Source organism: Oncorhynchus masou, unplaced genomic scaffold (assembly GCF_036934945.1).
Source record: "Oncorhynchus masou masou isolate Uvic2021 unplaced genomic scaffold, UVic_Omas_1.1 unplaced_scaffold_700, whole genome shotgun sequence".
NCBI lineage: Eukaryota > Metazoa > Chordata > Actinopteri > Salmoniformes > Salmonidae > Oncorhynchus > Oncorhynchus masou.
The window spans coordinates 343574-356073 of NW_027013460.1; the positions used below are offsets into that span (position 1 = coordinate 343574).

The following is a 12500-nucleotide window of genomic DNA, read 5'->3' on the forward strand; positions in this document are numbered from 1 at the left end:
TGGGGAGGATGGAGGAGGGAGGGGGTGAGGATGGGGCAGGATGGAGGAGGGATGGGGTGAGGATGGAGTGTCTGGGTAGGATGGGGGGATAAGGATGGGGAGGGGGGGGTAGTGTCTGGGGCAGGATGGAGGAGGATGAGGATGGAGGGGTAAGGATGGGGTAGAGGATAGTGTCTGGGTAAGGATGGGGGAGTAGTGTCTGGGTAAGGATGGGGGAGGATAGTGTCTGGGTAAGGATGGGGGTAGGATAGTGTCTGGGTAAGGATGGGGAGGATAGTGTCTGGGTAAGGATGGGGAGGATAGTGTCTGGGTAAGGATGGGGGAGGATAGTGTCTGGGTAAGGATGGGGAGGATAGTGTCTGGGTAAGGATGGGAGAGGATAGTGTCTGGGTAAGGATGGGGGAGGATAGTGTCTGGGTAAGGATGGGGGAGGATAGTGTCTGGGTAAGGATGGGGGAGGATAGTGTCTGGTTAAGGATGGGGGGGATAGTGTCTGGGTAAGGATGGGGAGGATAGTGTCTGGGTAAGGATGGGGGAGGATAGTGTCTGGGGGGGAGGAAGGATGGGGGAGGATAGTGTCTGGGTAAGGATGGGGAGGATAGTGTCTGGGTAAGGATGGGGGAGGATAGTGTCTGGGTAAGGATGGGGGAGGATAGTGTCTGGGTAAGGATGGGGAGGATAGTGTCTGGGTAAATGGGGAGGATAGGGGGAGGATAGTGTCTGGGTAAGGATGGGGGAGGATAGTGTCTGGGTAAGGATGGGGGAGGATAGTGTCTGGGTAAGGATGGGGGAGGATAGTGTCTGGGTAAAGATGGGGGAGGATAGTGTCTGGGTAAGGATGGGGGAGGATAGTGTCTGGGTAAGGATGGGGGAGGATAGTGTCTGGGTAAGGATGGGGGAGGATAGTGTCTGGGTAAGGATGGGGGAGGATAGTGTCTGGGTAAGGATGGGGAGGATAGGTCTGGGTAAGGATGGGGAGGATGTCTGGGTAAGGATGGGGGAGGATAGTGTCTGGGTAAGGATGGGGGAGGATAGTGTCTGGGTAAGGATGGGGGAGGATAGTGTCTGGGTAAAGATGGGGGAGGATAGTGTCTGGGTAAGGATGGGGAGGATAGTGTCTGGGTAAGGATGGGGGAGGATAGTGTCTGGGTAAGGATGGTCTGGGTAAAGATGGGGAGGATAGTGTCTGGGTAAGGATGGGGGAGGATAGTGTCTGGGTAAGAATGGGAGAGGATAGTGTCTGGGTAAGGATGGGGGAGGATAGTGTCTGGGTAAGGATGGGGAGGATAGTGTCTGGGTAAGGATGGGGGAGGATAGTGTCTGTGTAAAGATGGGGAAGGATAGTGTCTGGTTAAGGATGGGGAGGATAGTGTCTGGGTAAGGATGGGGAGGATAGTGTCTGGGTAAGGATGGGGGAGGATAGTGTCTGGGTAAGGATGGGGAGGATGTGTCTGGGTAAGGATGGGGAGGATAGTGTCTGGGTAAGGATGGGGGAGGATAGTGTCTGGGTAAGGATGGGGAGGATAGTGTCTGGGTAAGGATGGGGAGGATAGTGTCTGGGTAAGGATGGGGAGGATAGTGTCTGGGTAAGGATGGGGGAGGATAGTGTCTGGGTAAGGATGGGGGAGGATAGTGTCTGGGTAAAGATGGGGAGGATAGTGTCTGGGTAAGGATGGGGGAGGATAGTGTCTGGGTAAGGATGGGGAGGATAGTGTCTGGGTAAGGATGGGGGAGGATAGTGTCTGGGTAAGGATGGGGAGGATAGTGTCTGGGTAAGGATGGGGGAGGATAGTGTCTGGGTAAGGATGGGGAGGAGGATAGTGTCTGGGTAAGGATGATGTGTCTGGGTAAGATGGGGAGGATAGTGTCTGGGTAAGGATGGGGGAGGATAGTGTCTGGGTAAGGATGGGAGAGGATAGTGTCTGGGTAAGAATGGGAGAGGATAGTGTCTGGGTAAGGATGGGGAGGATAGTGTCTGGGTAAGGATGGGGGTAAGGATGGGGGAGGATAGTGTCTGGGTAAAAATGGGGAGGATAGGGTCTGGGTAAAGATGGGGGAGGATAGTGTCTGGGTAAGAATGGGAGAGGATAGTGTCTGGGTAAGGATGGGGGAGGATAGTGTCTGGGTAAGAATGGGAGAGGATAGTGTCTGGGTAAAGATGGGGAGGATAGTGTCTGGGTAAAGATGGGGGAGGATAGTGTCTGGGTAAGGATGGGAGAGGATAGTGTCTGGGTAAGGATGGGGGAGGATAGTGTCTGGGTAAGGATGGGGGAGGATAGTGTCTGGGTAAGAATGGGAGAGGATAGTGTCTGGGTAAAGATGGGGGAGGATAGTGTCTGGGTAAGGATGGGGAGGGATAGTGTCTGGGTAAGGATGTCTGGGTAAGGATGGGGGAGGATAGTGTCTGGGTAAGGATGGGGGAGGATAGTGTCTGGGTAAGGATGGGGAGGATAGTGTCTGGGTAAGGATGGGGGAGGATAGTGTCTGGGTAAGGATGGGGGAGGATAGTGTCTGGGTAAAGATGGGGGAGGATAGTGTCTGGGTAAGGATGGGGGAGGATAGTGTCTGGGTAAGGATGGGGAGGATAGTGTCTGGGTAAGGATGGGGGAGGATAGTGTCTGGGTAAAAATGGGGAGGATAGTGTCTGGGTAAAGATGGGGGAGGATAGTGTCTGGGTAAGAATGGGGAGGATAGTGTCTGGGTAAGGATGGGGAAGGATAGTGTCTGGGTAAGGATGGGGGAGGATAGTGTCTGGGTAAGGATGGGAGAGGATAGTGTCTGGGTAAGGATGGGGAGGATAGTGTCTGGGTAAGGATGGGGGAGGATAGTGTCTGGGTAAGGATGGGGGAGGATAGTGTCTGGGTAAAGATGGGGGAGGATAGTGTCTGGGTAAGGATGGGGAGGATAGTGTCTGGGTAAGGATGGGGGAGGATAGTGTCTGGGTAAGGATGGGGGAGGATAGTGTCTGGGTAAGGATGGGGAGGATAGTGTCTGGGTAAGGATGGGGGAGGATAGTGTCTGGGTAAAAATGGGGAGGATAGGGTCTGGGTAAAGATGGGGGAGGATAGTGTCTGGGTAAGAATGGGAGAGGATAGTGTCTGGGTAAGGATGGGGGAGGCTGGTGTCTGGGTAAGGATGGGGGAGGCTGGTGTCTGGGTAAGGATGGGGGAGGATAGTGTCTGGGTAAGGATGGGGGAGGATAGTGTCTGGGTAAAATGGGGAGAGGATAGTGTCTGGGTAAAGATGGGGGAGGCTAGTGTCTGGGTAAGAATGGGTGAGGATAGTGTCTGGGTAAGGATGGGGGAGGATAGTGTCTGGGTAAGGATGGGGGAGGATAGTGTCTGGGTAAGAATGGGAGGGATAGTGTCTGGGTAAAGATGGGGAGGATAGTGTCTGGGTAAAGATGGGGGAGGATAGTGTCTGGGTAAGGATGGGGGAGGATAGTGTCTGGGTAAGGATGGGGAGGATAGTGTCTGGGTAAGGATGGGGGAGGATAGTGTCTGGGTAAAGATGGGGAGGATAGTGTCTGGGTAAGGATGGGGGAGGATAGTGTCTGGGTAAGAATGGGGGAGGATAGTGTCTGGGTAAAGATGGGGAGGATAGTGTCTGGGTAAGGATGGGGGAGGATAGTGTCTGGGTAAGGATGGGGAGGATAGTGTCTGGGTAAGGATGGGGGAGGATAGTGTCTGGGTAAAAATGGGGAGGATAGGGTCTGGGTAAAGATGGGGGAGGATAGTGTCTGGGTAAGAATGGGAGAGGATAGTGTCTGGGTAAGGATTGGAGAGGATAGTGCCTGGGTAAGGATGGGGGAGGATAGTGTCTGGGTAAGGATGGGGGAGGATAGTGTCTGGGTAAAGATGGGGATGGGGGAGGATAGTGTCTGGGTAAGGATGGGGAGGATAGTGTCTGGGTAAGGATGGGGGAGGATAGTGTCTGGGTAAGGATGGGGGAGGATAGTGTCTGGGTAAGGATGGGGTCTGAGGATAGTGTCTGGGTAAAGATGGGGAGGATAGTGTCTGGGTAAAGATGGGGGAGGATAGTGTCTGGGTAAAGATGGGGGAGGATAGTGTCTGGTAAGGATGGGGGAGGATAGTGTCTGGGTAAAGATGGGGGAGGATAGTGTCTGGGTAAAGATGGGGGAGGATAGTGTCTGGGTAAAGATGGGGAGGATAGTGTCTGGGTAAGGATGGGGGAGGATAGTGTCTGGGTAAAGATGGGGGAGGATAGTGTCTGGGTAAAGATGGGGGAGGATAGTGTCTGGGTAAGGATGGGGGAGGATAGTGTCTGGGTAAGGATGGGGGAGGATAGTGTCTGGGTAAGGATGGGGGAGGATAGTGTCTGGGTAAGGATGGGGGAGGATAGTGTCTGGGTAAGGATGGGGGAGGATAGTGTCTGGGTAAGGATGGGGGAGGATAGTGTCTGGGTAAAGATGGGGGAGGATAGTGTCTGGGTAAAGATGGGGAGGATAGTGTCTGGGTAAAGATGGGGGAGGATAGTGTCTGGGTAAGGATGGGGGAGGATAGTGTCTGGGTAAGGATGGGGGAGTAGTGTCTGGGTAAGGATGGGGGTAAGGAGGGGGATAGTGTCTGGGTAAGGATGGGGGAGGATAGTGTCTGGGTAAAGATGGGGAGGATAGTGTCTGGGTAAGGATGGGGGAGGATAGTGTCTGGGTAAGGATGGGGAGGATAGTGTCTGGGTAAGGATGGGGGAGGATAGTGTCTGGGTAAGGATGGGGAGGATAGTGTCTGGGTAAGGATGGGGGAGGATAGTGTCTGGGTAAGGATGGGGGAGGATAGTGTCTGGGTAAAGATGGGGGAGGATAGTGTCTGGGTAAAGATGGGGAGGATAGTGTCTGGGTAAGGATGGGGGAGGATAGTGTCTGGGTAAAGATGGGGGAGGATAGTGTCTGGGTAAAGATGGGGGAGGATAGTGTCTGGGTAAGGATGGGGGAGGATAGTGTCTGGGTAAGGATGGGGGAGGATAGTGTCTGGGTAAGGATGGGGGAGGATAGTGTCTGGGTAAAGATGGGGGAGGATAGTGTCTGGGTAAAGATGGGGGAGGATAGTGTCTGGGTAAGGATGGGGGAGGATAGTGTCTGGGTAAGGATGGGGGAGGATAGTGTCTGGGTAAGGATGGGGGAGGATAGTGTCTGGGTAAGGATGGGGGAGGATAGTGTCTGGGTAAGGATGGGAGAGGATAGTGTCTGGGTAAGGATGGGGGAGGATAGTGTCTGGGTAAGGATGGGGGAGGATAGTGTCTGGGTAAGGATGGGGGAGGATAGTGTCTGGTTAAGGATGGGGGAGGATAGGCTGAGTGTCAGGGAGGAGAAGAAAGGGAGCAGAAAAATGAATGTTTTCTAAATAGATCCCCTATTCCTGGTGTCAGTATATTTCTGTCGTTGCCATCCCAAATACAATTATTTTGTCATGCCAAACATTTTTGTTCAATGACATGACAAAGACAATGGATTTCTAGTCTAAATAACAAACAGACTGGCACCATAGAGACAGACAGACCAACAGACAGACGGAGAGGGATAGAAGAACAGAATAATGTGTGTGTTGGACAAGTAGAAGAATGTGTTAGACATGCTGTCCTGGTTAGTCGTTAGTTAGTGAGTATGTGAGGCATGTGTCAGTGACCAGGGGGCTGTGCTGCATATCTTACCCCTCCTAGAGGAGCTCGTCTGGGCTTTACTGGCCTGTAGTCCCCCACAGTGCTCTCCCTGCTAAACACCCGGGATTATGATGAGAGGAAAGCCTCGAGAGCAGCACGTCCCTCAAGAGGAGCTGTGTGAGAAAGGAATGTACGCCTTTAATATGGACCCAGCCTTTTCAATAGCAGCATCCTGTTGTTCTTCCTGCTTTTATGTGTAACCAAACACAGTGGAGGTGTAGACCACAGTAACTACAGTAACAGAGTATACACTTAGACCACAGTAACTACTACAGTAACAGAGTGACACAGTATACACAGTAACTACAGTAACAGAGTATACACTTAGACCACAGTAACTACAGTAACAGAGTATACACTTAGACCACAGTAACTACAGTAACAGAGTGAACACTGTAAACCACAGTAACTACAGTAACAGAGGGTACACTGTAGACCACAGTAACTACAGTAACAGAGTATGCACTGTAGACCACAGTAACTACAGTAACAGAGGGTACACTGTAGACCACAGTAACTACAGCAACAGAGTGTACACTGTAGACCAGAGTAACTACAGCAACAAATTGTACACTGTAGACCACAGTAACTACAGTAACAGAGTATACACTGTAGACCACAGTAACTAAAGTAACACAGTGTACACTGTAGACCACAGTACCTACAGTAACAAAGTGTACCCTGTAGACCACAGTAACTACAGTGACAGAGTATACACTGTAGACCACAGTACCTACAGTAACAGAGTATACACTGTAGACCACAGTACCTACAGTAACAGAGTATACACTGTAGACCAAAGTAACTACAGTAACAGAGGGTACACTGTAGACCACAGTAACTACAGTAACACAGTGTACACTGTAGACCACAGTAACTACAGTTACAGAGTATACACTGTAGACCAAAGTAACTACAGTAACAGAGTATACACTGTAGACCACAGTAACTACAGTAACAGAGGGTACACTGTAGACCACAGTAACTACAGTAACAGAGTATACACTGTAGACCACAGTAACTGCAGCAACATAGTATACACTGTAGACCACAGTAACTACAGTAACAGAGTGAACACTGTAAACCACAGTAACTACAGTAACAGAGGGTACACTGTAGACCACAGTAACTACAGTAACAGAGTATACACTGTAGACCACAGTAACTACAGTAACAGAGGGTACACTTAGACCACAGTAACTACAGTAACAGTATACACTTAGACCACAGTAACTACAGTAACAGAGTATACACTGTAGACCACAGTAACTACAGTAACAGAGTATACACTGTAGAACAGAGTATACACTGTAGACCACAGTAACTACAGTAACAGATTGAACACTGTAAACCACAGTAACTACAGTAACAGAGGGTACACTGTAGACCACAGTATCTACAGTAACAGAGTATACACTGTAGACCACAGTAACTACAGTAACAGAGGGTACACTGTAGACCACAGTAACTACAGCAACAGAGTGTACACTGTAGACCACAGTAACAACAGCAACAAATTGTACACTGTAGCCCACAGTAACTACAGTAACACAGAGTACACTGTAGACAACAGTAACTACAGTAGCAGAGTCTACACTGTAGACCACAGTAACTACAGTAACAGAGTCTACACTGTAGACCACAGTAACTACAGTAACAGAGTGTACACTGAGTGGCCTTAATGAGACCCTGTCCCAGTCTCACTGTGGGGGTTAGTCCTGTGGTCTGTCCCAGTCTCACTGTGGGGGTTAGTCTTGTGGTCTGTCCCAGTCTCACTGTGGGGGTTAGTCCTGTGGTCTGTCCCAGTCTCACTGTGGGGGTTAGTCCTGTGGTCTGTCCCAGTCTCACTGTGGGGGTTAGTCCTGTGGTCTGTCCCAGTCTCACTGTGGGGGTTAGTCCTGTGGTCTGTCCCAGTCTCACTGTAGGGGTTAGTCCTGTGGTCTATCCCAGTCTCACTGTGGGGGTTAGTCCTGTGGTCTGTCTCTCTCTCTCATGCTCCCTCTCTCTCTCTCCCTCTCTCCCTCTCTCTACCTCTCTCTCTCGCTCCCTCTCCCTCTCTCGCTCCCTCTCCCTCTCTCGCTCCCTCTCCCTCTCTCGCTCTCTCTCTCTCTCTCTCTTTCTCTCTCTCTCTCTCGCTCCCTCTCTCTCTCTACAGATCGCAATGAGTGTGTAGAGAACCCAGGAGTGTGTAGCCCAGGCCAGTGTATTGATACGTTGGGAAGCTATCGCTGTATCTGCCCCAATGGTTTCAAGGCTACATCAGACCTGGCCATGTGTATAGGTGAGTACAACAACAACAACCTCTAATCTTCCATGAGTCATATTAGTGAATAGTGCTGTAGTTATTTTTCATGGTCCATCGAGCTGAATCTAATTATCACAAGGCTCACTCCTCTCTCCAAAGTAACATGCAGTTCAATCATAACTCATTGGCCTCCACTAGTGGATAGTTTGTAATAAGTACTCAGTCAAGTAGTCCTTGTTGGCACTGGACCTGGTGAGAGAGTGGTTGCCAGTAGGTTGTGATAGTGTTGTGCTGATGTTGTAATGATGTTCTCCTGTTGTTGTAGATGTGGATGAGTGTGAGAGACAGCCGTGTGGAAACGGGACATGTAAGAACACAGTGGGATCCTATAACTGCCTGTGTTACCCAGGCTTTCAGCTCTCACACAACAATGACTGCATAGGTAGGTGTGTGTGTGTGACTAACTTTGTTTTGAAGCCAGGTCTTCTGCACGCCACAGGACCGTGTTAGCCCACTGAGCTAAAGGCCGAGGCAGTGTGTGTACGGTGTGTGTTTATCTTTCCGCCTGTGTTACCAGATACGGATGAGTGTTCGAGCCAGAGAGGGCTGTGTAGGAACGGGAACTGTATTAACATCCTGGGCTCCTTCGTGTGTGTGTGTCGCGATGGCTACGAACTCAGCGCCGACGGAAGAATTTGTGTTGGTGAGGAACTGTCACATGACTCTCTCCTTGTCTCCTTCCTCTCTATCTCTCTCCTCCCTTCCTCCTGTCATTACTCTCTCCTTGTCTCCTTCCTCTATCTCTCCTCCCCTCATCCTGTCATTACTCTCTCCTTATCTCCTTCCTCTCTATCTCTCTCCTCCCTTCCTCCTGTCATTAATTTCTCCTTATCTCCTTCCTCTCTATCTCTCTCCTCTCTTCTGATCCCTACCATCCTCCTGTCATTACTCTCTCTCCTTATCTCCTTCCTCTCTAACTCTCTCCTCCCATCCTCCTGTCATTACTCTCTCTCCTTATCTCCTTCCTCTCTATCTCTCTCCTCTCTTCCTCCTTTCATTACTCTCTTTCCTTATCTCCTTCCTCTCTATCTCTCTCCTCCCTTCCTCCTGTCATTAATTTCTCCTTATCTCCTTCCTCTCTATCTCTCTCCTCTCTTCCTCCTGTCATTATTCTCTCCTTATCTCCTTCCTCTCTATCTCTCTCCTCCCATCTTCCTCCTGTCATTACTCTCTCTCCTTATCTCCTTCCTCTCTATCTCTCTCCTCCCTTCCTCCTGTCATTACTCTCTCCCTTATCTCCTTCCTCTCTATCTCTCTCCTCTCTTCCTCCTGTCATTACTCTCTCCTTATCTCCTTCCTCTCTATCTCTCTCCTCTCTTCCTCCTGTCATTACTCTCTCCTTATCTCCTTCCTCTCTATCTCTCTCCTCCCTTCCTCCTGTCATTAATTTCTCCTTATCTCCTTCCTCTCTATCTCTCTCCTCTCTTCTGATCCCTACCATCCTCCTGTCATTACTCTCTCTCCTTATCTCCTTCCTTTCTATCTCTCTCCTCTCTTCCTCCTGTCATTACTCTCTCCTTATCTCCTTCCTCTCTATCTCTCTCCTCTCTTCCTCCTGTCATTACTCTCTCCTTATCTCCTTCCTCTCTATCTCTCTCCTCTCTTCCTCCTCCTCCTGTCATTACTCTCTCCTTATCTCCTTCCTCTCTATCTCTCTCCTCCCTATCCTCCTGTCATTAATTTCTCCTTATCTCCTTCCTCTCTATCTCTCTCCTCTCTTCTGATCTCCATCCCTCCTGTCATTACTCTCTCTCCTTATCTCCTTCCTTTTATCTCTCTCCTCTCTTCCTCCTGTCATTACTCTCTCCTTATCTCCTTCCTCTCTATCTCTCCTCTCTCCTCCCTCTTCCTCCTGTCATTACTCTCTCTCCTTATCTCCTTCCTTTCTATCTCTCTCCTCTCTTCCTCCTGTCATTACTCTCTCCTTATCTCCTTCCTCTCTAACTCTCTCCTCCCTTCATTCTGTCATTACTCTCTCCTTATCTCCTTCCTCTCTACTCTCTCCTCCCTTCTAATCCTGCCCTTCATTCTGTCATTACTCTCTCCTCTCACACTCCTCTCTAACTCTCTCCTCCCTTCATTCTGTCATTACTCTCTCCTCTCACACTCCTCTCTAACTCTCTCCTCCCTTCATTCTGTCATTACTCTCCTCTCACACTCCTCTCTAACTCTCTCCTCCCTTCATTCTGTCATTACTCTCTCCTCTCACACTCCTCTCTAACTCTCTCCTCCCTTCATTCTGTCATTACTCTCTCCTCTCACACTCCTCTCTAACTCTCTCCTCCCTTCATTCTGTCATTACTCTCTCCTCTCACACTCCTCTCTAACTCTCTCCTCCCTTCATTCTGTCATTACTCTCTCCTCTCACACTCCTCTCTAACTCTCTCCTCCCTTCATTCTGTCATTACTCTCTCCTCTCACACTCCTCTCTAACACTCTCCTCCCTTCATTCTGTCATTACTCTCTCCTCTCACACTCCTCTCTAACTCTCTCCTCCCTTCATTCTGTCATTACTCTCTCCTCTCACACTCCTCTCTAACACTCTCCTCCCTTCATTCTGTCATTACTCTCTCCTCTCACACTCCTCTCTAACTCTCTCCTCCCTTCATTCTGTCATTACTCTCTCCTCTCACACTCCTCTCTAACTCTCTCCTCCCTTCATTCTGTCATTACTCTCTCCTCTCACACTCCTCTCTAACTCTCTCCTCCCTTCATTCTGTCATTACTCTCTCCTCTCACACTCCTCTCTAACTCTCTCCTCCCTTCATTCTGTCATTACTCTCTCCTCTCACACTCCTCTCTAACTCTCTCCTCCCTTCATTCTGTCATTACTCTCTCCTCTCACACTCCTCTCTCTCCACTCTGTCTCTCCTCTCACATTCTGTCAACTCTCTCCTCCCTTCATTCTGTCATTACTCTCTCCTCTCACACTCCTCTCTAACACTCTCCTCCCTTCATTCTGTCATTACTCTCTCCTCCCTTCATTCTGTCATTACTCTCCTCTCACACTCCTCTCTAACACTCTCCTCCCTTCATTCTGTCATTACTCTCTCCTCTCACACTCCTCTCTAACTCTCTCCTCCCTTCATTCTGTCAATACTCTCTCCTCTCACACTCCTCTCACGCCTTTGTCATCCATTTCTCTCTCCTCTTAGTTTTCTCACCTGTCTCCTTTTCCTTCACGTTATCTCAATTCTTTCATCACTCTCTCAACCCTCTTCTCAGTCTCTCTCTCCTCTCATAGCAACATTATCTGTAGTATTTCCATGTTGTATTAACTTTGTTTAATTTCTAAAGAGTTTAACTGAGTGTGTGTAATGTGGTGTGTGTTCTGTCTCCCAGACATCAATGAGTGTGCAGTGAACCCTGGGACTTGTGGTCCAGGCACCTGTCAGAATCTGGATGGTTCCTACAGGTGTATCTGCCCACTTGGCTACTATATACAGGACGAGACCTGTGAAGGTAACATACATATGCTTGGAAATCTTCAGTCATTTTGGTAATTAACCAAAAATCTATGGCAATCTATCGTAACTTTGGTCATTTATACTTGAATAACTTTAGAAAAATGTATTCATGTATCGTATCCCTTTAGTTTTTTCATCTGTGTCCATATTGACCATGAGTTTCTAGTAGATAGACCGAATGGTTACAGAGGAAATAGCCTCATTCATCACAAAAAGCATCTCTATATTTACTATATTATTTTACAGCTTTGTCATTCTATTTTTTCTAATCATCTTATTTAATTATTTCATATATTTTACATTTGATAAGGCTACACAGAGAGCCAGAGATAATTGCAGTACGCAAAAGGGCCACTAGATGTCTTGTGATAGATTACAAAAATCCTTGAAAGATACCAACATTTTGGTAGTTTAGTGGTAAACTTAGAACCTAACACACGCACACACACACACACACACACACACACACACACACACACACACACACACACACACACACACACACACACACACACACACACACACGCACTTCTGATCCTGCCCTTCATTCACACACACACACACACACACACACACACACACACACACACACACACACACACACACACACACACACACACACACACACACACACACACACACACACACACACACACACAGACACACAGACACACACTCACACACACACACACACACACACACACACACACACACACACACACACATACTCTGTATGTTTATAGAGTGAGAGTGATGAAGAGATACAGTCATGTACAGAGCTCTTTCTATTCCACTCCATGCTCTGTAGTTCCAAGAAGTCACTGGTGTTGTGTTTAGTTAGTAACAGGATCAGTTGGTAAGAGTAGAGGTCATTTTAGACTAACAGTAGAAACATACATTAGACTAGAGCACAACTCACTATTCTGTGTGATTATTACAGTTATTGATCTGTGTGTTCTATCTCTATGTTCTAGATATTGATGAGTGTTCTATCTCTGTGTTCTAGATATTGATGAGTGTTCTATCTCTGTGTTCTAGATATTGATTAGTGT

General features: G+C 48.7%; 1 protein-coding gene across 1 annotated transcript in view; it reads left to right on the forward strand.

Annotated features, from left to right (window-relative positions):
• Positions 1-12500, forward strand: part of LOC135537031 (fibrillin-1-like) — a 125397-nt gene that overhangs the window by 89815 nt on the left and 23082 nt on the right. Inside the window, 4 exon segments of the mRNA XM_064963243.1 lie at positions 7832-7957; positions 8247-8363; positions 8499-8624; positions 11324-11443. Of these exon segments, the coding sequence (XP_064819315.1) occupies positions 7832-7957; positions 8247-8363; positions 8499-8624; positions 11324-11443 (489 nt within the window).